Genomic DNA, 27,044 nt, shown 5'->3' with positions numbered 1-27,044 from the left:
GTATCAATGTGCAGTACAATAAAGGTAAAAGCGGGAACACAGCCGACGCTGGCTGCTTTCCCGTGGCGATGGTAGAATCATTACCGAGCTGCAGTGTGGATGTATGCGTCTTACTGAGTTTTCGAGAATTCTGAGCGATACTTCATCGTAATAGTTAATACCTGTGAGGCTTTTTTGCACTCCAATTTGATCAAAAGTAATAATAAAGTATAATAAAACATGGTCACACTTTAAATTATTTTATTAAAATACTTAAGACATATAATTTACAAAATAGTAGGTACGTTTATATCTAAATTTCGGTCGGGCCGATTAAACCAGAATTATTATACAACAAATTCATGAATCTTATAGTAAAAACAAAATATAATGTAAATAAAAGAAGGCGGGGTAGAGATATAAAATGGGAAATTCAGACTAAAGTTGCTGAGCATTTGGTAATATGTGGTTGGGTAGGAGAGTAGTTTTGGATTGGAATTATGAATGGGTGAGGGAAAGGATGTTTGGGGCTATGATGAGGTACTAATTTCTTTACCCCCTGAATTGTCTGCCGGTTCTTGGTGCTGTGGTAGCTTCATTTTGTTCTTCTGGCTCCGATTCCTGTATAGCCTTTGATCCAGCTAGAAATAGAAGAAATATATAAGACGGTTAAACTTTGTGCTTTGCTTTCAACGTTTGTATTCATTGGTATCAACTTGTAATATTTACATACATATTTTTTGCTAAAAACTTCTGCTGGAATTCAATTGCATATTTTTTTTTAGCTACGATCGAATTCATACTTATTTTATAATAATAATAAAAATATGTAAAGATCAATTTATGACAGGTCCTTAATGATTTTAAGAAATTTTGTATCAAAATAGTATATACCTATTACATTTGCGGTATCAAAAACTTGAATTATCAACCCTTGGTACTTTCCGCGATTAATAACAGTACTTCCACAGATTTGTTCCATTATACAGATGAGTAAAGTTATTCGTATCTCAGACTGAGATCAGAAATTCTTAGTTTGACATCCAAAAACAACAAATCTTATCCTATAATTAATTAAAAAAAAACCCGAGTTATATTCTAATAGAAACAATGAGATACATAGCTTCCTACAGATGGTTAGAATTGACTGTTACTAATAATTTAACTGTTCTATATAATTCATTTCATAATTATAGGCTAAGTATAAATAGTTTAATTTCACTTAATTTACGGAACCTCTCAACTATTGAGCATTTGGAGCCGCGGTATTGAAAAAGCTCACATAGGCCGATCAAACCTGTTAAGCTGACCCATAGACCTAGTTGGTTGTATAACAGCTGTGATTGATTGAACATCGAAATCAATTTTTATATGTCGCAGGTATATTATCAAAGCCGTGATATTATAATTTCCCTAATAATATTATAATTAAACGGTAGATTGTCAATCAACTTCATTTCTTACAATTTAACGGCCTGGTTTGACAGTAAATCTAGGCATATCATGAATGAAGTTTGCAGTTGGAGACGTCGAGCGTCCTGATTGGTCAATATATCGAATTTACCAATCAGACCGCTTGACATCTCCGACTGCAAACTTCATTCCGCATTCAAAGTGAACCTATTCTTGTAATTGCGCAACTATTCACAGCAACGTCAGAGTGAACGAGAAATTTGACGAGGTATACTAACGCATTCATGTTATTTATTTAATACTCGATAACTTTCTTCAACAGACTGAATACATCGCTAAACACATCCGTTTTTGAAACATGCAGAATCTAATAAATTTTAATTTTTGAATTATTCCATAACTACTAGAGCCGTTTATATTTATTGCTACCGATGAGTTATTCCTTACTCTTACATTATACTTGACACCTCAATAAGCTTTCATTTTTATTGGTTTTTTTTTTGAATAATTTTTAAATATACTTACGTCTACCAAAGCGTCCTCTGCTTGGTTTCGCCGGCGCTGGTGCATCCTCAACTCTTGTCTCTCGTGTTGCTGTGTTGAATCGTTTTTTACCTAAAGTTTATATGTTAATAAGTATGACAAATTAACTTAAAATTTACAACTATGAAGCTAATTATAATTGCGTCATTGTCATAGAACAAAATTGCGACTTTATTTTAAATTTATCGGAGACTTTTGTAAGTACATCAATAAGTAATTGAAATTATTTTCTATTTTTTATTACAACGTCATCGATTCTATATTTTCCTTTTAAGCGATTCAAAAAAATATTTTAGGCGTTATAAATAAACTTGATATAAAGTCATAACTGAGAATAAACCAAGAATATGCAAAATGTTTACAAATAGACATTTTGCATATGATTGGATTATTCGGATGTGTAAAGATTTCCGCGTTTCTTTGCAAGGCAATTTTTTTGACACTGTTGTCAGCGATATAGTCCATATTTTGAATACTTGGTTTATTTATTTATTATTCAAACAAAACAAATCTTATAACTATATTTACAATTCTACGATTACATAAAATTAAAACTATCATTACGTGGAAGCGTACCAAGAATACTGGCAGCATTACCGCGATGGTTTATTTTCAGCCTAAACTTTACACCAAGTTTATTTGTAATTCTGTAGATAATTTCTTAAATATTTATCTATCTATATAAACTCCACTAGTTGTTATGTATGATGTAATTATTAGGGTTGCAATTTGCAGATATAACTTAAATTAATTTAGTACAAGCTGGCGCCCGCAACTACCCTCGCGTAATTTTCAGCGTTTTATGTATGTTAACATTCATGTTTGTATACCTTATGAAACAGACATAATGTTAAATGCCACACATTCATAGCTTAACCGTTTCTGATTATGCGTGTACAAACAAACAGAACAAAACACTCCCACGTGTTCCAACGTGTGATTGTTTGGTTTTGTTATGTACAAATACGACTATGTTATATAAAGATTTAAACTCACTAAAGTTAGCCTTAACCGGCGCTTCTGTTTGAACCTCCTGTTGCTGGGAAGCTGCTGCGTTTGATTGACTGTTTCCGTTCAGTTTTGCTGTAAATATAAGTATTGGTTATCTAATGTTTTTTCTTTATCATTTATTTAATTTACATAATATCACGGTTGCATACCTGTGACAAAAATATATAAACCTGTAAGTGGGACGAGTTCGCGATAAATAAACGACATAAGTGGGAAGAGGATGTGCGTTGGGAACAGAGGACCAGTGGGAGGCTCGTTTGCACATTTGCATTTTTGCACATTTGTTTGCATTGTAATGAGCAGAGCGTATCAATTACCATTAGCGGAACGTCCTGCCCGTCTCGACCCTTATTTTCATTAAAAAAAAGAACGCTTAGCGGCGATCACTAAGTGAGTGCTGATATATATAATTATACGTGGGCAACAATGAAAATGTTCAGAACTGGCCAGTTACGAATAGAAATATTGCTAATGAAAACTTTATTAATTTCAATTTTAGAACTGATTGTATTGATTAATGTAGTATATAGCATTCATTTGTCATTTGTTTTTGTGAATTGGCGGCAAATCTAAAACTATTGTTACACATTAAAATAAACCTAACGCGAGAAAATTTCCGGTCAATGATTTATAATGACATTCAACAACAAAGCTATGATAGGCTGCGATTAGCATTTCTTAATGAAGCCCCATCTCGTGCCACTATTGGTTTAACGAGTTTAAGCGTGGACGTAGCAATCTCAATGATGATCCGCGTTATGGACGTCCTTTAACAGCGACTACTGAAGATAAAATCGGTGCTGTGCGACGCATGATAGAGGAAGATAAGAGAAAAATAGAGTGACCTATCAGCAGATACGGGCAAGCCTAGGCATTGGTATGAGTCAAATTCAAAAATATTACACGAACATTTAGGTGTCAGGAAGCTTTGTACCAGATGGAATCCCCATATTTTAACCGTCGACAAGAAACACCTTCGCATGGACTGGTGTCGCCAAATGTTAGATAAGTTCAACGGCGGTGACTCAAATGCTGTATTTGACATCCTCACAGGTGATGAAAGCTTCATATATTGCTACGAACCCGGAACCAAAAGACAATCAGCTCAATGGATGTTTCCTTTCGAAGATCGGCCAACTAAGGTAAAGAAAGGAAGAAGTCAAGGAAAAAAGATGATTGCCTCATTCTTTGCTCCGAAAGGTGATTTCACGACAGTTACTGCAGACTGGTATGTCAATCACTGTTTGCCCGTTGTCTTGAAAAAAACACGCCAATGCTTCAGCGCACTCCGCAAAACGGACTGTTGAATATTTGACTATGGCAGTCATCGAGATAGTGAGTCATGCACCATACAGTCCTGACCTGGCGCCCTGCGACTTTTATTTATTCACAAGAACTAAAGATAAAATTCGAGGTATTCGCTTTACGAGCCCTGAAGATGCGGAGAAAGCGGACGAAAATGCCATAGAAGAGACCCCAAGGAAGAATGGGCGCACTGCTCTTCTCAGTGGTTCCATCGAATGCGACGATTTGTAGAGGAACGGAGATTACTTCGAAAAACAATAAAAGTATTAACAACTTTCTACATTAAGCCGTTTTTCATTTTCTAAACATTTTCAGTGTTACCTAGGTAATAATAGCTAGCTAGTGTTAGCTTACCTAAGCTAACACTTTTATAACACAGTCACTGTTCAGGCATTATTAATAAATAAATGTAAATGTTTTATTAAAATCTCTTGTCGTAAAACCTACTACTACACAGCTGAATATCTAAGTCATCCGAAAGCCAGGGACTAGATTACGACTATTTTATAGCAATAGCAATGATATTACAATATTATATATTTCAATAAAAAGAGCGCAAAAAAGAATGCTGGGAGAATTTCTTGCGCCGCTTCTAAAATGGCGCTCTGAGAGGGACTCAAAAAAGAATTCTAAAGGAATCCATTTTGAGAATATAAATACTTTTTATGCCTATTTATAACTTATACAAAGGGTAAAAACGAGGCTAAAAGCTCAAAAACTCCCTCCTAATATGTCACATGGCGAAATCATTAATGAATACTGCAATATTGTTTTAGCTCATTCTCTTGGACACAATACTCGCAAAATATACACAACCGTTGTATATTCTTCATACCCTTTATGTCAGCTTTTTATAACAGTTGCTCGGGCTGTTCTCGAAGTTAAAACGGTCAAGGTTGAGGTTCTTACTTAGTCGAATTTTTTACAAACATTTCATTCAATTTTATAGTCCGGCTATCTTACTTAATTTTAATTATAGTTATTGTTAAATTGCCTCTATTTTGATCGGTTTTAGGGTTCCGTGCGCGATGGGTAACTAAGGAGAGATAAGGAGCTGTCATAAAGTGAAATATGAGTTGAAAGAACAATGGCGAAATTTTACCTGACTATAGGAATAACCGTCTAAGGTTAGAATAGTACAAAAAAAAACTTCATAGATAAATTGACTTGTTAGATAAAATTGTATTGCAAAAGGAACCGGGGAAATAAATAAAATATTTATTTCATTTTCACATTATATGCTGTCACAACTATGAAATCATATCCATTTTAGGTTACATCAAGGAAAGCTATCTGTCAATATGACTGACAGCGATGAGCGAATGATCAATGAGTCTATACCTGTCACCTATGCCTAATACTAATAATACCTATCAATTATAGTTACCGCTGTTGTGTTGTTTTGTGCTTTCTTGATACTAATAAGTAGTTTCTATTTTACCTGGCTTGGTTTTGGACTTGAATAATATCTTTCTCCCGTTTTAAACTCTGAACCTCTTTTTGAACTACTTCTGCTCTCCATTACCGGACTATGATATGCCCCACGATTTGGTCTAACGTACGCTGTTTATATAACAATAAACAAAATAAAATATTTTGCTTGTTTAATTTACTGCTACCTACTTCTACAAAATATGAACTTGGATTGAGAAAAAGACATTAGGAATTGTTGAAAATGAACTGTTATTACCATTGCATCAAGTAACAAGTTCCCATTTTATTATAATATAATACATAGAGTTGTTGACCGTCGACAGTTTAGTAATTAGGTATTAATTAACTATTTGCCTATGGTTACTAGTTCCTATCCTTAAAGATTTTTGGAATTCGTGTTATTCAGTGTTATTGTTGTTGGAACATGTTAGTTAGAATATAATAGATAAGTATAGGTACTATAGTTAGAACGCTAAAGTAATAAACAGAAAAACCTAACCTAAAAACTCAAACAAAGTAATCATTTATTTCTCCATTATCCCGGTTCCAAATTAAATATGAATTTTGTCAGTAGATGCAGAAAATTATAGAGAATTAATTAGTATACGTCAGTTCTTGAGACGCTACCATTCAATTTCAAATATTTTGTAGTATGAAACTTCGCCATTGTTCTTTGAGTGAGTATGTATACTTCTATTTCGTTTCAGCAACAATTAATTAAAACCCAAATTACAAAAGCAATTATGTGGTTTTTCTAAACCGGGACACAGTTGATACTTTTTTTCATTAAATAACATATTAATACCTGCATAATAATCCAAAAAAAAAGGAATTTTATATATTATGCATTTACTTATTTACGTAAAATAAAAGTAAAATTTAATAAAAAGACCTCTGTTATTCTAATTCTTGGGAAACAGAATTTAACTGTGACTCCTTATACTACTCGTCGGAGTCAAATTGAAAGCAGTAGTTGAAATTAACGATTCAACTTCACCCCTACTCCGCAGTTAGTTGTAATGGGACATGCATACATAGATGGGCGAATTTGTAGCTATATCACAAAATATTTCACTTTGAAAAATTGTGCCTTTAACTAAAGTATTTAAAAATACTCAGCATATTATTTTAGCTAGAATATTTTGTATGGTTACCTTCAGCCACTTGGGCACGCCGCCTCTTCAGAGCAGCTAGGAGGTCAGTGTTACTGCGGAAGGGTCGTACTCCACCTGCAACCAGCTTTTTCCCCTCAGTAGAAGATGGAGGTGCCTCCGTCGAGGGTTCTTGCGCTTCAGCCTCAGCAGGGTAGTCACCTTCCTCTTCATAATCACCTTCCTCCTGTAATATCAAGTAACTTAACTAAAAATATTCCTTAAGTTAAAATATGAAAATTCAATATACGTAGTTTATTTCAAAGTTTTTCACTGAAAGATACTGTTTATTGTTTTACATGGGACCAGGAATGAATCAATAATGTTAACCGACAACTTTTAATTTTCATCCCCGTTACATAAGTTCAGAATTAAAACATAAAATATCTTTGTATTTAAGTTACCGGGGCTAAAAATTGTGTAAATCGACGGGACTGGATTATGGTGAGATTTTTGATTACAAACTGTTTGTATTTCAAGCAGAAGAAAATGAAGTACACGAAATGTTCGCAGCCAAAGTCATCAGCACCCATAATGACAGGAATTTAAAAAGTAACTACTTTAAACATAAATAAATATACTTCTGTTAGTGTTTAAATAAAATTGTATTATTTTTATTGCGAAAAACCCTAACTGAACCCAAAGTTACGGCATCGCAATTTCACTCCTCATTTTCAGACAAAAATTTCAGTCTCATTAGTCCATTAACTTCATTACCTATCGAAAAAGAAATAGAATTATGTTTGCACATTACATAGGCGCCTCTGTAGTACCCATCTAGTAGGCACTGAATAAAAACATCATTGTAGCTGTTTAGATATTGTTTATAGGTACATGTTTGGATGATTAGAATTTCATAATATCTCCTACTTGATAACGTACAGGTTACAATAATAAAGTATTGTTTAAGAAACATTCGCGAAATAACGATTACTCAACGCATAAATATCGTTAGCACTCTTGTATATTTTCAACATCGGGCAATTTTATATTTTACGTCACACCCAGCAAGGCGATAATAGTCGTACATTCCGTTTGCGGTCGCAACATTACCATCAGAAACCAGTTCAATCAATGCGTTGTTGTACGCAGAAATGCCACCGACGAAAGGGCTCCGTAGAGGTCATTCGTGAAGGCAACCATTCGACGGAAGCCCGAACTTGCCTTGGACTATTTCATTTCTGTGTTGAGTGACATCTTGTAGACAGGTAAAACATAAAACCTCATCAAACTTAAACATATATTCATCTGTACTACGCCTTATCGGATAGTGCACTAGTATTGACAATTGGGTCGAAAGTGCGGCATTTATTAAGTACAAATACGCGAAGATGCTCTTTGACAGACTGCGAAACTATGCAATCACAGTGTACATATACAATGTGTAAGTGTGTGTGTGTTTCGGCGTTCGATTTATTAAATAGAGATTTGATTGGTTTATTAAAATATCGACTCGATTTGTTTTAACTATCGACGTAGGTGTGGCATAGTATTCAGTATAAAACTATTAGATTCTATTACTTGACATATTGAGTTCAGGCCTGGACTTCATCTCTTACTTACAAATTGCACTCTCTTTAGGATAAGCTTACTACCCCAGCATAGTGCACAAATTAGTATTCTTGGGGTCAAAGTATTCCTCTCCATAAAAAGTATTGGCATAATTGTGCAGGTTCCTCGAGTCCATGTTTTATATATTTTGTCTCTCACAATCCATTCATTTTCAAAGCCAAAAGCGATGTATTCCATTTTAATAACATATTCGATATTATTACGCAGAGCAAAAGTAAAATGTTTCAAGTAGACCGCTCACGGAAGGTGTATTGTGACCTTCATATTAAATTAACACCTTTGCGTCGCGATATAGTAAACAAAGTAACAACAAGTGAAACTATATACTTAAATTTGTGGAGAATAAAAGGCCCGCATTAAATAAATAAAAAAAAATGGAAAAAGCGCCATGGGAAAAATATGCCTTCTGTTCAAATCAACATATATATGAAAAGTACAATGTAAAATATACTGCAAAAATAGTAGTATCCTCATATTTTTGTTCAATAATGAATCAAAGTATCAAAGAAACCGTATCAAAGAAATCAAAAATTTTAATGCTTAAGAAAGTTTAATAACAAAAGTGGGATCTGCACTGTTATTGAGCTCAGGCGGAAAGGTAGTTTTTAAAAACAATCACAAAAGCTTGGTTTTTCCCGTATCTTACTACGACTAACATGATAATATAATTATGATAGCCACTATTACCTATAACTCACTGTATAGATTTATTCTTGTCGAGCATCTTATAGATTATAACATTTGCAGTTAGCTGACGTATCTCAAACAGAATAATTAGTCCTCCCAAAAATATGCTACGTTTACATATTAAGGTTCTGGTTCTGTTTAAGATCATCCCGAATTAAGTCTACTGCATCATAAGCAGCCTTTTTGTTAATCGCTTTAATCAGGGGTTTGGAGTTAGTAAGCCGGGTTGATGGTGTAGAGTTTAATGCATTTTGACGAATAATATGTTACCAGTCCATTTGAAAAGACTAAATGTTCCGTTTAAATTAACAGCCAAAGCACGTTCACTGCTCTACAAAGGCCTCCCCCAATGTACTCTACGATGATTGGTCCTCATCCAGCCTATTTCGGAGATCGGTCCATCTTGTGCAAAGCCAACCAACACTTCATCTTCTAGTACGTGGTCACCATTCAATCTGTCCTTCGAGCTATGTGACCTGCCCAATGCCGCTTCAGTTTCGCTTTCATCCGGGCTATGTCTTGACTTGTCTGACTGGTTTTCCTGCGGATCTCCTTAGTGACAATGCCGACGTAAAGATCGATTTAAATAAATTTATTATTATTCTTCTTACTCTTATCCACATTTCTGATTACATCACGGAGGTAATCTCTGAGCTTACTCATAAGGGTATAAAAGGGTTCAGAGCTAGATTGACTGCTTTCGGCACCAATACTAGCAAGTTCGAACCACTTCCCCGTTTGCCCGCTCTAATATAAAATGTAGCCTAAGGACTAAGCAGGGAAAGAAGCGTAACAGAGTTTCTAACCTACCTGTCACCCTACTAATTAAAATTAAATATAGGCTGCATCCACCTATATCGAATTCGCCGAAAGCTATGCAGTGAAAGAAAAAGAGTATATGTAGCGCGCCAAAAAAGAAAGACCATTCGTCTACGTGGTGGAACTTGGGGAACATTTAGTTTTTTAGTACAATTTGAAGTACAGACGGCAACGCATATTTTGGTTTTTTCTTGAGGCTTACTTATATTCTCAATTATTTTGATATTCATTTATTCACGCCTCTACATAAGTATTGAATTAAATAACATGGTTTTAAGTATAATAAATTCTATATTGTATCGGCTTCAATATTATTATCATTAAATTTGACATTTCACGCATCACAAATACTCGCCGAAATTTGAATGAGGAAGATGACACGATTCTGTAGTTAATTTATGCATCATTTAATTCCACTAAAATTCGTGATTGCTAGATAAAATTCGCTATCGGGTTTTAGACTTGTAGTAATAATAGCACCAATAAGTCGTGACATTTAAATAGGTACCTATTGTATAATATCTGCGTATAATAATGGTGACATCTTGTCGAAGATGGCCAATAACTTTCTATTTAAGTTACTACTTAATCAGAATCACATTTTTATTTATTTGTTTTTATAAATTCGAGAAACTAACAGTGAAACATAATAGTACAATAGATATTAACGATGCATTGATGCATTTCTTACTTATTTGCATGGTCTTATCACACCGTATTTTTCTTTAATTTACAAAACTACAAATGAATAAGTTATTATGCCTTCAATCATCGTCATTTCACCCGTAAGATGTCCACTGCTGCACAAAGGCCTCCCCTAAAGATCGCCATGACGCGCTGCCCTCATTCAATGTATTCCGGCGTTCTTGACCAGATCGTCGGTCCATCTACCAATAGTACGCCTTCCGGTACGTGGTCGCCATTCGAGGACCTTATTGCCCCAACGGCCATTTGTCCGTCGAGCTATGTGCTCTGCCCACTGCCACTTCAGTTTCGCAGCCCACTGCCACTTCAGTTTCGCAATCATTGCCTTCAATATTTTTAAAAAATACGAGAAACAATATGTGGTGCAAATATTTTTCAAAGTGTGCCTGTTTATTTGGTATTTATTATTACATCTTTTATACTAAATATGACATCATTTAAGAGCATCGTTGAATATATCCGGCACATGATGAAGTAAATTCTATCTTGCGAGCGGGTGATGCTTGATCACCCGCTCTCACATTATAATTCGAAGTCGATCGGGTTTTTCGGAGTTTATTCGAAATTCACAAAGTAATGTTGAATTATAATCCGTAATTCACGAGTCGTAAATATGTTAAGAGTTCATTTTCCCGGTAAAATAGATTCTAATTCAAATATTTTTATTCAAAATAGGATGCCAGAGGCCGCTTCTTTTCTCCCAGAACGCCATTTGTTTCCGAAGCGTCAGAATCTAGTACGAGTATATTAGAAATGACATCAAAAATATTTCTAAAGCAATCAAATTTGAGAAAATAAATGCCTTTATGGCTTTTGCCTTCAAGTTTAAAGTCAAAAACTATCCATTTCAAAAAGTATGCCTAGCCTGAGATGAACCGGCGCAACAAACTCAGCGGGCTTCTATTTTTTCATAAAAAATATGGTTATAAAGTAATACCGTAAAATTAAACTAATTATTGAGTAGCCTTAGGGCGCTTCATTCATAATCTATTTTAGAAAGTCATTTATGTTTTGAGCATTATATGGGATCTTGTTATCAAAGCATATATATACATCGCCACAAAAGACTTACTAACTCGACTTAGCCGAGTAGTAGGCATTATAAGAGTATGTCTGTTCCTGGTGCTAACATTACGGTTATGACTGTTTATAGCAAATTCACTTGTGTGCCTTTCACATACATAACATTATCAATAATATATTGAGCAGTAACAGTCAAGATCTTTATTTCTTTGAATTTTACCCTCAATGCTTCTTTAGCACCTAGGTTATAAGTAGCCTTCTTCTGCAGCACAAAGATGGTATTAATATTAGCTGCACTGCCCCATTACAGATACGTACGAAGCAAATATTTAATACCCTACCACTCGGAATTTACTCGATTAATATTACTCTTAATCCCGCGCGTTGATATCGTGACCCACCGCCATCTTAATGACGTCATAGTACACTAGACTAAAACCTTTTCAAAAGTACAGCTTGCGTGGTGACCATTTTTTGCTGGGCTCGCTTAGATATTATTTGACAATCTTTCGGCTCCGTAAAACGCGCTATATACCCAGACATTGAAAATTATGCAAGTTTCTCGCAGCAGCTTAAGAAACAGCGAAGTGAAAGAAGAATAAATGTTAATAATGTAAATAAGTATATGTAATTACTTGTGGAGCTGCCGTTGTGGTTGTCGTCGTTTGTTTCCCTTTTCCCACTAAGCCTCTTTTGAGTAGACCCCCCCTCTGCACCGCCCGCGCATCTGACTCATCTTGAGGTCTTGCTGCAGTTAAAGCGACGATTGATAGAGTAACAAATCTGAAATTAATATTGCACTGTTAATATTTACTTATTTTACCGGGTTCAAATCCCGGTAGGTGCAATCATTTATATGATTTTGATTATGTTTGTTTCCGAGTCATGGATGTTTATATGTATTTATGTATGTTTAAGTGTGTATATCGTATTAAATATATCGTTATCTTGTAAAGGCCGTGCCTAGTTTGGATAATTTGTGTATGAGTGTGACAATATTATTATTATTACTAGCTGACCCGGCAAACGTTGTTTTGCCATATATATAAATTATTTTTAGGGTTAGACTGTTTCTTGGACATTCCATCATTACATTATTTTTCTAAAACAAAAGATTTTTTTCTAAAATAAACGTAGCCTAAGTTACTTCTTATTACATCAGCTACCTGCCAATAAAAGTCATAATCGGTCCAGCCATTTTAGAGATTGGCCGGAACAAACAGAAAGACAAAAATAGCAAAAAAAAAATGTTATTTTGGTGTATGTACCGTATATATATTCATAAATATGTAGTAAAAAATGGTTATTTCAATATTACAAACATACACTCCAATTTTATTAATATTTATAGATTATTAATTACTAGTTACTTTTGGTATAGAAAGGTGAACAAGAACGCCTTTCTTAATAATAGAAGAATTATTTAAATAATTTATTTACAGGTAGGATGCTACTTATAGACCTAAAAGGCATCCGAGTATCCAAAATATATAACTAAAATAAAAGAATATTTTTGTAAAATATGTTTGTAACACAATTTACTAATTATCATTCAAATTATGATTTCATTTAATTTAATCATTCATGTCAACAAGAAAGAAGAAAGTCTGAGTGTCGTGCAATAGGTTAGTAATTTTACAATTGCACAAACTAAAGAAATCTATACTAATATTATAAAGCTGCAGTGTTTGTTTGTTTGTTTGAACGCGCTAATCTTTGGTACTACTGGTCCGATTTGAATGATTCTTTCAGTGTTGGGTAGTCCATTTATCGAGGAAGGCTATAGGCTATGTTTTTTTTTCAAAATTAGGGATCCGTAATAAAATTGCTATTTTGTAACACAAGGTGTAAAATCGTAAACCTATTTTTGCGTGCGCTGCAAAAACTATTGAGAATCGAACAAAATGATGTACAGGCTATAATATAGGCAATATTTTATTACTTATAAAACTATCGCGTGAATTATACTTTATATGGCAAAACAACGTTTGCCGGGTCAGCTAGTATATGATAAGAAGATAAAACATGGTTCTTATCTAGTTCTGCGCAGGCCACCTAAAATTGTGTTGGGTTATATTTAATCAAAACAATTTTGGTATTATATATGATTTAATAGATGGGCTGGGAGTTCCTTGGCAGTTCTTCTCTCCATGTCAAAGCCCCTTTACGAACTGATTTAGCTTCATGACGTTTACCAAGTGTTTTTGCAACATGTCATGCTAGTGTAAATAAATATATTTTTATTCTTATCTATTTCCAATCGCATGAATAATCATTCTCAAAAGATTTTACTGTATATGTGTTTAACAGTGGGAGGCTCCTTTACACAGGAAGCCGGCTTGATTATGGGAACCACTACGGCGCCGTGAAGCAGTAATGTGTAAACATTACTGTGTTTCGGTCTGAAGGGCGCCGTAGCTAGAGAAACTACTGGGCAAATGAGACTTAACATATTCTGTCTCAAAGTGACGAGCGCAATTGTAGCGCCGGTCAGATTTTTTGGATTATTCAATCCTGAGCGGCACTGCATTGTAATGGCTAGGGCGTATCAATTACCATCACCTGAACGTCCTGCAGGTCTCGTCCCTTATTTTCATAAAAAAATATGTATAATTTGTGTTCCGAAACAAAACTCCAGAAGCAATTTTTTGAGCTTGATGAAGTAGTGACATGTCACAGAGTTGAGCGTACACGGCGCATACTATGTAGTAAATGTCAGGGTTTTCTATTAAAAACTCAACACATGCCGATATCTTAAATGTCTTAGAATAATTCACGAATCGAGTTTTTGCTTGCTTGTCCTTGCACGTTCAACCTTTACTAGTTGGCAAGCTTACAAGCATAACACCACTGAAATTCATATAAATACTGGTTATTTTATTGACACAACTACAATAATAATTGTCGACATAGCACCATTTAGAATGTTTATAACCCACTAATAATATACACGGTTTCGGCAAAATTATTTATAGAAATACAACATACACTGAGATTTATATCTCTAGTAAAAGTTTTGACAGACATAATAATATATTGTATTCTACGGAACAACTTTATATATATAATTCTTTTGCATGTGTGTTAACAGTAAACTCCTCCTAAATGGCTTCACCGATTTGAATGTAATATTCTATGTGTGTTCAAGTGGATTCGAGGATGGTTTACATTCACAATTGAACTGTATTATAAATTGAACATTACCTCCTAAATGGCTCGACCGATTTTGATTATTTTTTAGATTAATACCTACTCAATACAGTCCTTATATAATTCTCCTACGTGTGTCAGTGATCACCTATCGTCTGGACCGATTTTTAAAATTTAAGACGTGTGTCTGTACGTCTGTCGCGTCCGCAAAACACATCTACTGTCCAAGTGGTTAGAAATTGTAGCTACTTGCAGAATAAATAATTAGGTACAAATTACTATACAAAATTTTGCTGTAAATGATCCCTTAGAGGAGCGGACTTTTACCGAACTACATTGTAGTTACATTGCCGAGCGTGACAGTTTAATCTCGTTAAATAATCACAAATTAAGTGCTCAAACTATTTTTCACAAAACAAGTTTGAAATCTTGTACTTAGAAACATAGCTATAGCATAAAGAGTATTATGTGATTAGTAATTGAATATTGTACCTAAAGCATTTCGTAATGCAATTCGACCCCGTTGACATCTGTCTGCAGTCTGCACCCGTAAGTAACCGAGGTATGTCTCATTTGCTTTTAATTACATCGGCAACCACACCCTGCAAACCGGAAAATAACAGTACGAGTGGGCCAATGTTTTGCAACAAAAATAGGTGTGGTGAGGTCTATACAATGGTACTTACTGCTTCCAGCATTACATTATTAAAAAATTGAATAACTTTGTATATAAATTACATCTTTGAACGCGGATGAAACAATTACTGAAAAATATAAAGAAATAGAACTTCGTCTAAGGATTTTTAATTGTTTAAAAAAATATTTTTACACGTCAGAACAGAAACATAAATGTTTTTCTTTAAAGTTTGATCGAAAAATTGTAAACGTTGAAACATGTTATATAATAGAATAAAATATTTTCAAGTAGAGTATCTTCCTAAGATATAATTGGAACAACAAAAGTTGCTTGTTTCTGTTTTATTAGTGAGTTACAGATCTCGTTTAAATCGGTCAGCGTGTAATATAGAGAGAGTAGAATGATTAAATACTAAACGATAAAGGTTTATGTTCTGTTAGTTGATTAATTTAAAATGAAATATGTCGATCTCAGTGAGTCGTACACATTTGTATCGTTTGGTGTCGAGACACTTGGTTCGTGGGTCCCAGAGGCCGCGGAGAATATACAAAGTGCTATCTCCGCGCCTCAATAAGGCTACTGGAAACCCAAGCGTTGGTTATTTCGGTCAACGGATCAGCCTAGCTATCGAACGCGGAAATGCTGCTAGTATTCCTGGTACGCTTCCACATAATGATAGTTTTAATTTAATGTAGTTATAGTATTGTAAAAATAGTTAAAAGATATGTTTTGTTTGAATAAATTAAATGAAATAAAAAGTGTGGACGACTAAAGGTTATCACGTCCTATAAAGATTGTTGAGTAACAAGTCTCCTCTCAGGGTCAGCCTCAGGTCGACTAGTTCCGTTTCCGCTTCTGACCATCGCTACAATATACCAGAGCTGCTTTCACTATTTTATATAATCGCAACATCTATTGATTAATCTAATCAGACATTGATCTATCAATTGTACAAGTGATAGTATAAACTAACTAAGATACAATAGAGTTAAAACTTTTGTGATGAGATCCGACGAGGCGAGAATGATGTTCACGACCTAGCAGCAGTTCCGTTCATGATTCTTGTAATTTTACAATTCTGAACGGCCATGCGAATGCTATCCTCAGAATGAGATGTGTTGTAGTCTTAGTGGCCCAATAATACGGTAAATTAGGCATGATCATTGCAATAATAATTGAACTGTATTTTTTTTATTAAAATAAGGGACGAGACGAGCATGACGTTCAGCTGATGGTAATTGACACACCCTGCATATTATTGTAATGTTGCAGATTGCAGAGCAGCTCAGGATTCTTGAAAAACCCTGAAGCCAAAAAATATTCTGAGCGCCACTACAACTGCGCTCGTCACCTTGAGACATAAGCCTCTGCCTCACGGCAGAAATAGGCGATGTTGTGTTGTGGGTATATAATCTAGCCGGCATCCTGTGCAAAGGGGCCTCCCACTGGTTATTAACTAAAATCAACATTTTTATTATAATTTTATTTTGAGCAAGTAAAAATTGCTTAAAAATTTTGGAAATTTTAAATATTTTAATCATGATCTGTCAGTTCTTTGATAATGTAAATTTTTAACCTTTTCTTCACAGTTGTTTATTATCAACAATTACAACGTCGTAATGCCTTTGCATCACGTTATTGACGCGGGTTGGTTTTTATTTTTTAATTAATTTAACGCTTGGCGGTAGTAAAATACATCGCTATGTTAATCTAGGTCTCATCCGGTGCAATGGAATCTCCCACCGGTAAAATATACATTAAGGTGACTGGTAAACTTCTGCGACAAATACATATGATAGAGTCACGGGCGAGTAAAACAAGAAGGAGGAGTTACATAACAGTGAGGCACCATAACAAGCCGGTAAACGTATAATAACCGGCTTGTTTAGTTTGTTATAGCCCCACGCATACACTTACACTAATACAAGCCGATCGGCCGCCATTATGAGATTTAACATCGTCTGTGACAGATCAGTAAAATATTTTAAAAATGCCGTCGTGCGTTGTGAAAAAGTATAAAAACAATACTATAAAAGTATTTGTAGATATATGATTATTTAAGGGAGAAAAAATTGTGTATCTGGTATACCCCGTAACCGCACACACACTAGCATAAAAGTGCTTCACTTGCTAATATCACGGCGCGGTGTCCTTCTTTTTTTGCTAGTCCGTGGATAGAGTTATGTATATTTTATTAGTCTGTTTTAAATTCTCATAAGTTATAAAGATAGCGCGTTTTGAATTGATTAAAATCTCTATTTGTAACAATTCTGATCACGTGGGTAAAAGTGCAGCTTTCTCCATTCGTATTCACAAAAACGTGTGCGCATGATGTGAATTTATTCGACGTGGTGAAGGACAAAGGAAACCAGAAGTACTGAGAATTGGGCTGGCCTTGTCATGCAATGCGGCAGTGGCATGTGACAGTTCCAAGTCTTCAATACATGATGACGTAGATCAGGAAGCATTAATCAACAGATATCGTAAAGTTTACCTTCACTTCTATAAAATATAGATTTTTGCTTCGGCATAAAAATGAATAAAAGGCATTTATTTTCTCAAAATTAATTCGTTTAGAACTATTTGTGATGTCAATTCAAACACTACCGCTATGAAAATAAATGGCGCTCTGAGAGAGAGAAAAAAAACTACAAATATACAATATTGTACTGTCACTGTTATTGCTATAAAATAATTATAATCTAGTCCCAACCTGTCTGATCACTTAGATATTCAGCTGTGGAGTAGTAGGATTTACGACGGAGCCATTTTTTAATAAAACAATTATATTTATTTATAGATTACGCCAGAACAGTGACTGGGTCTTTATTATAAAAGTGTATACATTGCCCTTAAAGCAATTTTGTATCTTATGAAGCCTACTAGAATTAGTTACAAGCAATCCCCTATTTCTAATGTCATAATAATGAAAATCACTTTTTTCTAATTTATAGCAAAAATGTGACGATATTTGTGAATTTATATTAAATTTTCGTAAATAAACTGACAATGAACAGTCATAATATTTAGTTCTTAATATTTTTCTTTGAGTGAGTGTCTATTTTCTTTCAGATTTTTATTTAATATAATATTGACACACTTTTTACACAAATTATCTTGCCCCAAATCACATAATATAGCCTGTGTTATGGGTTGCAAGACAACGATATATTTAATACAATATACTCACATAAATACATATACATTTAAACATCCATGACTCGGAACAAACATCTATATTCATCATATAAATGCTTGCACCTACCGGGATTCGAAACCGGGACATATATATACACATATTTAGCTGAAAGTTCTGATTTAATATTACAAGAGATTCTATGCTCAGAGAATGAATACTTATATAATCTCTCTAAACATTTTTTTTTGTTTCTGATGAATAATAAGTAAAATTTAATTAAAAAGCTAAAAGTATGCTTCTCCATTTTAAATTGGCAACATTAAGTTAGCTCCTATCGTGCGTATCAGATCATTTTAACTTTTATTATAAAATATTGTAGTATATATATTATTATAATATTGTATTCTATGAGACACAGTAATTTTAAACTATATAAATAAAATGATAGAGGTTTTCATTAGTTAAGTAAGGAATAACTATTGGATAGATTTCAATTAAGTCTTCTAAGTTTTATTCCACAGCCACTTATCCCCATTTATTCATTATCATCATCATCAGCTGGAAGACGTCCACTGGTGGACAGAGGCCTTCACCAAAGATTTCCATGACGATCGCTCCTGTGTTGCTTTCATCTAAATTCCGGCGATCTTGACCGACTGGGCCTACCAACACTGACTGCATCTTCCGGTACGTGGTCGCCATTCAAGGACTTTATCTGTCCGTCGAACTATGTGCTCTGCCCACTGCCACTTCAGTTCCGCAATCATTTGGACTAAGTATGTCTGTAACTTTGATTCTCCTACGGATCTCCTCATTTCTGATTCGATCTCACAGGGAAACTCCCTAGCATAGCCCTCTCCATTGCCCTCTGAGCGACCATGAGCTTTTTCATAAGGCAGATAGTTAGTGACCACGTCTGCGTACCGTAAGTCATCACAGGCAACACACACTGGTTGAAAACCTACGTCCTCAGACACTGTGGTATTTGGGTCGAGAAGATTTTACGGAGCTAAGCTAATTATTTTATTATTGAGCTCTAAGGAAGGGAATATTAAATTCCCTAATTCTTATTGGTTCGAAAATACTGGAGCCGAAAGATTAGGCCCATAATGGCTGTGCATATCAGAAAGCTGTGGAATTCCAAAAAACGTGTAAGATTTCGAGTTGTGATGTCTGTTGGTGAAATTCACGTGCTGGTATTAAACTCTACAATTCCTCCGCAGACATCTTGTGTATAACAGTTAGAAGATGTAAAACACACAAAGGAACCCAGCTGATCGGAGATGACTTGATCTTCAATCATATGAATCGAACTTCATTGTACACGGTTAGTGGGGAGACCCGCCCAGAGATGGGAACAGTACTGTTGTTATAAACAATGGCTCATTATTTTAACTAGCAAAAATTTCAAAAAATTGTGACCAATTCGTTAGTGATGAAACAAAGCCAGCATGCAATACACCTCATGCAATATTCTCCCATAAACACTAATGCAATCGAACGCAATAGATCAAACATACATTTTGTATCTATTGCATTTAGTTCTTCCCACGGAACACTTATGTGTTACCAAGCTGTAAACAATGAAAAAATAATGAGGTTAGCCTAAATGTAATATGAGATTCAAATTAACAGAACATACATATTAATTAAGCTAGTAATATTAAAGGCCATTCAAATATTTTTGCACAACAACCAGATTCAATGGCAATCCAATGTTTTCGAAATCTGTATGAATATAGTGAAGGTATTACAATTTGTAAATGACGAATGTGTTAGAATGTGTGTCCTTTTACGTACAAATCTGTACATATAAATAGAATTGGAGTGTATGTTTGTAATATTGAAATAACCGTTCTTAATGTAGTTAATGAATACATACATATACGGTACATGCAGCAAAATAACATTTCTTACTATTTTTGTCCGTCTATGTGTCTGTTTGTACCGGCTAATTTCTGAAATGACTGGACTGGTTTTGACAGGACTCTTATTGGCAGGTATCTGATGTAATAAGGAGTAACTTAGGCTACGTTTATTTTAGAAAAAATCTTTTATTTTAGAAAATATGTTTCATTTTAGAAAATTAAAGTAATGTTGCAATGTCCAAGAAACGGTCTTACTCTAAAATTAATTTATATGGCATAACAACGTTTGCCGGGTCAGCTAGTATTAAATGTTAACATAATTAATTATTAAGATATGAAGATAGAAACACGGCAAACGTACGGACGCGCTTCTGATCATTAAAAATGATTAAAATCACGGTTCTAAATCACAATATAATTTCTTATTTTCAGTAAAAAATTATAATTTTGTTATCAATATGGGTATAATAGTTATTGGGACTATACTAACGATATTATCGAATTACATTTTTAAAATTCGAAAATAATCGCGCGAATTCAATGAGACTTGTCACTATATTATAATTACAATTTTATTCAATAAGTACATTGAATGAAAAATTTTCTCGTTGCGTTTCAGATACTTTGAACGTTGCGTGGTGGCGGTAAGGTTTAATTTGCATTAATAAATGTATGTTTAGTAATTTTAATGACATGTATGATAAACTGAGGAGAGTTTGAAGTGTGACTTTTTAATGGAATTGTGAATTGTATAATAATATATAGGTTGTTATCTTATATATAAAATTCTCAAGTCGTGGTTTTTGTTACCAAACTCCTCCGAAACGGCTAAACCGATTGAATATTGTGAAATATTGTGTGGATATCGGGTTTTTCATATCCCTAAATGATAAGACCTTAATATTTTATTTATATTTTTATGGCATTTATTTATTTTTATTTTATTATGCTTCAGTATTAAAAAATACATATAACTTCAAATTTTCATCAGTCTATTATTAACACCTATTTTTGTTTGGCAATATTTTCATTATTCCGTTCCGTCCACGGATCCATAGGTTTGCAATGGTTTGCCATTCAATTATATCCATATATAATATATATATATATATTTGATAATGTTATATTTGAACATATTACCCAATTTTCTAGAAACTGTGATAAGCGTAATAAAACTGAGTAGAAGGCATAACTAAACTTGTTATGCCTTCTACGCGGTTAAGTCGAGTTAGTAAGTCTTTTGCTGGGCCATGTCTAAGTTTTTGAAAATTAATATTAACTAAACAAATGTGTTGCGAAATTTAAAAGAATCTTAGAAATATTAACAATACTATACTTATAAATTTCATTTTACCGAAATTATTTTTTTTATGTTTGTTGCGCCCGTTCTCCTCAGGTATGAGGCTTATTTTTTCAACTGGTAGTGTTTCGATGGTTAAAAAGTGATTTAAAATTAAATTTAGGACATTTGTATGGAATATTATGATTATGGAAAGGACTTTTTGTTACATGTTAAATAAATTACTTACTTAGAAATTGTGCAATTATTTTTATATAATATTTTATGACAGGATTTGTATATTTAAGAGCATTGTTCATTTTGATAATGGTCCATTGTTGCCATAGTTAATTTATTAAAGCTGAAAGCTTAGAACTTTGAAATATAATTATTATATATTAAAGATAATTATTGATACTATAGAGAGTTAGAGAAGCACTTTCAGGAACTTATATCAGTGTTAAAATAAGTTTAAAAGTACAAAAAATTAATTTAAAACAAAATTTATAAGCGATGCGGCACTCGACCCTCGTGACCTCTTGCGTACTGAGCCAACCGTTCGAGTGACGTAATGTTCATAAATCTTGATGTCTTTGTTCAATTCTGAGAATGTAGCTTCATGTACAGAATCTACTTTACAGTTGATAACCTGCTCAAACTCAATAATTGCATATTAGGAAATTGACTTGAGATATAGAAGAACGCGAGAGGTCGCTAGTTCAAGTCCCATATCGTTCATATTTTTTTTTAATTTAAATTGTGTCTAAACAATTATCAATAAATGTTATCTTTAAAAGTGATAAAACCCTGAACAAAATTTTATGAACGATGTGGGACTCGAGCCCACGACCTCTGGCGTTCCGTGCCAGTGCTCTGCCAACTGAGCTAAACGTTCGTGACATATCGTCATAAAATCTTGTATGCTATGTTCAACTCTAAGGTGATTAAATTGTCAGAAGCGAGGGTTATCACTTTAAAACCCAGAAGTGAGAGTCATCACTTTAAAAAAAAATACAAATTGTTAAGTTTAAAAGTAATCGAGTGAGGTCTTTTATCGTTATTATTAGCAATGTCTATGCGTGCATAGTGACGGGGCTAAGCTCGATGTAAGAGTACATCGTTATGCAATACACTCAATGCAAAAGAAACCAAAATGTATCTGTTCATGCAAAATGTCAATAGTGTACCTGGTTGAGTAAGAGTTTAATATTATTAGTAAATGTCTATTAGGTGCAATGCTATTGAGTAAGTTGTGTTAGATCTTCATAATAACGCTGAGATTTAAGAGAGATCGTGGTCTGTGAATACAGTAATGTGCACGACCTTTATGCTTTGTTTTAGCAAATAATGCAAATAGTCATAATACCGTAATAATTTAGAGCTAGAGGAGGGTTCGAATCCCGGTAGGTGCAATCATTCATATGATGAATATGGATGTTTGTTGCCGAGTCATGGATGTTAATATGTATTTATGTATGTTTTAGTAAGTATATTGTTTTAAATATATCTTGTACCCATAGTACAGGCTATGCCTAGCTTGGGGCAAGATAATTTGTGTAAAAGTATGTCAATATTATTAATATTTAATTCAAAAAGTTCGGTTAGTAAGTCGTTTAAAGATTATAGTCAGTCTTTTTTTTTTCAATAATACGGCTGATAAGTTAGCCCTACAAGAACAATTTATGAAATGTGAATTCCATTCAACCTATTTTTCATTCATTTCAATAGTCTCTAGGTTTTTTTTTAAGAATTATAGATTAATTTTCAAAATTAATTTATTTGAAAATTATACATTGAAATACGATTTGAAAACATTGGTTTGATTAATAACAAGAAACAGTTTTCTGATTGGCTACAATAGCAATTACATATAGCAATCATTCAGGTAACTCCCATAAAACTTCAACTATAACTTCAATCTTATTAAGATTACAATTAAGTAAAGGCTAAGTCCTCGAGAAGTAAAGAGAACTTTAATATATAATTGAGGTCAACTACTGGAGGTTTGCGCATATAATTATTGTTACTTGATCTGTAAGCTCGTAAATACTTACAGAAATATATTTGTAATGTTTTACTCAGAACATTCCTTTCATCAAATTAAACTCAAATAAAATCGTAGCACAAAGCACACAGTTGCTCAGCTTAATTACTAAGTTAAGTTACATTAATAAGTGGTTAAAAGCTCATATTTTAAATCAACGCGCATTATTTTTGTTATGTAAATTATCAAGGATTTGTTTAAGCTCGGTTTTAATAAATGCATCCCCTTTAATCTTTATAATAGCTGACACAATAGACGTTGGTCTGTACTTAATAATTAAATACTGCCTTTTATGGATTTGTCAATAATATTTCATAACATAAAGAATTATTTCGTTAAATATATTTCCTGTTTTTCATAATAAAATTGTTTTGTTGAACTAGAACCATGCGTCAATAAATTTTCTCATAGAAACTATGACCATTCAAAACATTTATTGTGAATAAAAATAATTATGGATCCCAAATCTAAAATAAAATAAAAACTAACATTTCTCTCAAGTTGGATTAAACTGCACCCCATGAAGTAATTCCCATTAAAATCAGTTCATTACTTTAGGAGTTTACTGGAAACAAACATCAGAACACTGGATTTATATTTAGGTATTAAGATAAAATAAAACTCAGAAAAATATGTCCAACATAATTAGGATACTAAAACCTTTGGTTTGTTCCGAAAAAGATGCAAAGTATACTTGTATTTAATGATGAAAAAAGTTAATTGCGAGAAAATAGTTATTATATAATTCAAATCGTGGTGTATGTAACTCAAGTTTCAATTTTATAATTCAATAATAGAACTCAACTTGCTCGGAGAGAGAATAATTTCTCCCTTCAAAAGAAACTCATTAAATTTATTTTTAATGGTTGTGAAAATACTGTGAACGTAGATCTATCACTATGGAAGCTAAGGTACCTTTATTTTATACGATTACGTCAAACATCTCGTACCTTGCCAATATCGTATACGCGAATGTAAAACATCCTACATAAAGCCGAGTTGCCTAATCGTAGGTCGTAAGATTAGCTTCCAACGTGGAACCGACTCATTTAACCTGTTCTTGATTGTGCTCAATAAATTCGAAAATTAATTTGCTATTTACACACTAGGTCAATCTATGGAATTCAATAAGATTTGTAAGAGATCAATCAGCTCGTGTATTTTGGATACGTTATGTGTTGGATAATGTTATCTGTGAATGGATATTTATTACTTAATACATTAGGCGAAAGTTTAACGCAGGTAACATAATTTTATTTATTAAGATTTCTGATATTGAGTACTAACTTGTTGAGTTAATTAATAATATTTATCGTCAAAAATAAAATTTTTAAAATATTTTGTATGCTGTCCGTACAAAACATGTTGTAAAACACATAAATTACTACCCGAGGCGAATAAAGAATAAAAAGTGGGGCAAAACAAGAATAAAGTAATAAATTATTCATTATTCTTATTTTCGAGACGAAACAGGAAAAATTCTGAATTTATTGTGTGGGGCGAAACTTTGCGGGGCGAAATAGGAACAAACCAAAATAGGTTCGTGGCTTTTAAATGTGAGCTTACGTATATGTGACGTAACGAATCCTACTAGATGAAGATCATTGAATTCAAAGTATAAATTTAAGTTACTTGGCGTAATAATGATTATCTTATACTTAGATAGGAGCTTACAAGTCACTCGTGAATCAAAAGGGCAATAATTACGAGCGAAAGAATTTAATCCGGCGTTTTATCGTGAATGTTACAAAAGTTTCGAAATTTGCACGTCCTTTATTGATAATGTCAACAGTTGTTCGGAGATAATATTTATACACTTAGATATATTTCCTGTTTCCATTTTGACAGGTCTATATAAGTGGCACGTAATTATTAGAATTTAGAAAGGTTCAATATTTAAGAACGTTCACAATCAATTACATTACTTATATAAATTTTGTGGCAAAAGTTGAATACATAAATTAGAATATTGATTTCTTTCTGTATTCACTTACGACTAATCAAATAATTTATAATAAATATTCGTTAGTTATTAAATAAACCTCGAGTTGTCTAAACCAAATCGCAAATACAATCGCGCAGCAATTATTGATAATAAAGCTCAAATATTGTGAAGAGTTTAGTACTTACAAAAGCAGAATCCTCATGATGCTTGTGTGAGGTCAGTCCTTTCTCTGTCGGATGCTTGAGCTGGTGGGCAGGTCCACACAGTACGATAGCCACGTTTGGTCTGTCGGTTCGATACGACGTACAATCTTGATGCAGTGTTGCTTTCAGAGCCGTTACAGCGCCGAATGCCCCAAAAGTAATTTATATTCCAAGTTGAGTGCGTTACAAATGCCACTATTGTAAATCCTGTTGTGACGTCATACTATGCGGGCTGAGGGCTCATGCTATGGTGATAAATTAGTGACAACGAATTTTATGCATTTTTCTCAAGTGGTTTTTTGAAGTTATAACTTCTCTTGACGCGTTGAACTCTTTATTATGTGGGTTTTAAATAAGTGTCTTAACGCTTTTATAATGCTCAAAAAGGGTAATCAGGAGTCGACAAAGGGAAGGGAAGGTATTTTTAAACGTGATTTATTCCACTTTAAAACGCGTTTGATTAATCTGTAAATTTAATAACATAATATTTTAAATACTCTAGCTTTATATCTTTTAATCCTGATGACCAAGATGATTTAAAAAATATAGCACACTGTATAACATACATACTATAACAATATTAGATAAAATTGAAACGTTCATTTATAAATACTTTTGATGTGTACTTTAAGCAGACTCCAAAAGCGGGCTATCTTTCATACATCACAGTTACAATAATAATCTGAATCGGTGCGTATAAAAGTTCCGGCCAAGTGAGAGTCGGGCTCTCCCACCTAGGGTTCCGAACAATTTATTTTTATGATTTAATTACAAAAGTATAGTTTTCAGTTTTTTCTCTATACTTATTTCAAGGCTTATAAGGCTATCCGTTTCTTGCTCTTGAGGTACGGAAATCTAAAAACTCTCTATGACGTAAAATACCTACAGCTACATCAAGACTGACACTGATATTTAAAAATAGAATCAACGCGTTCACATTGGGAAAGAAAACGATTTGATAGAACAGCTGATAGTTGCAAATTTATTCATCCATGTTGTACAAACGAAATGGCGGGTTATTTAAGCCAATAATAGGGTGAAAGATAGCGTAATTTAACGTTTTTGTAAGTGGGTTAGGTTGGTTGGACTTACGAGGATAAGTACATAAAAACTAAATTTGTTAAATGTAAATTGTTG

At 33.5% G+C, this 27,044-nt stretch overlaps 1 protein-coding gene and 1 long non-coding RNA gene across 3 annotated transcripts in view; one reads left to right on the top strand and one right to left on the bottom strand.

Annotated features, from left to right (window-relative positions):
• Window positions 1–225: 225 nt before the first annotated feature.
• LOC126978255 (uncharacterized) lies at window positions 226–26,058 on the bottom strand. Its single transcript, XM_050826998.1, has 6 exons — window positions 25,890–26,058; window positions 12,278–12,425; window positions 6,840–7,023; window positions 2,932–3,018; window positions 1,918–2,007; window positions 226–620 (listed from the first exon to the last, which is right to left on the bottom strand). Exons 1-6 carry the CDS (start codon window positions 25,904–25,906, stop codon window positions 532–534), a joined length of 615 nt encoding a protein of 204 aa, XP_050682955.1. The 5' UTR covers window positions 25,907–26,058; the 3' UTR covers window positions 226–531.
• The window catches only part of LOC126978256 (uncharacterized), a 33,588-nt gene continuing 14,456 nt past the window's right edge, over window positions 7,913–27,044 (top strand). Inside the window, exons 1-2 of one of the 2 annotated variants that reach the window (XR_007732560.1) lie at window positions 7,913–8,044; window positions 21,056–21,080. This is a non-coding gene — a long non-coding RNA (uncharacterized LOC126978256). Of the gene's footprint in view, window positions 8,045–18,391; window positions 18,480–21,055; window positions 21,081–27,044 lie in introns of those variants that run through there. The other variant, XR_007732561.1, reaches the window with a different exon arrangement.

Source organism: Leptidea sinapis, chromosome Z (assembly GCF_905404315.1).
Source record: "Leptidea sinapis chromosome Z, ilLepSina1.1, whole genome shotgun sequence".
In the NCBI taxonomy this organism is placed as follows: domain Eukaryota; kingdom Metazoa; phylum Arthropoda; class Insecta; order Lepidoptera; family Pieridae; genus Leptidea; species Leptidea sinapis.
Note: the sequence above shows the minus strand (reverse complement) of the source record. Positions and strands in the feature narration are given on the sequence as shown.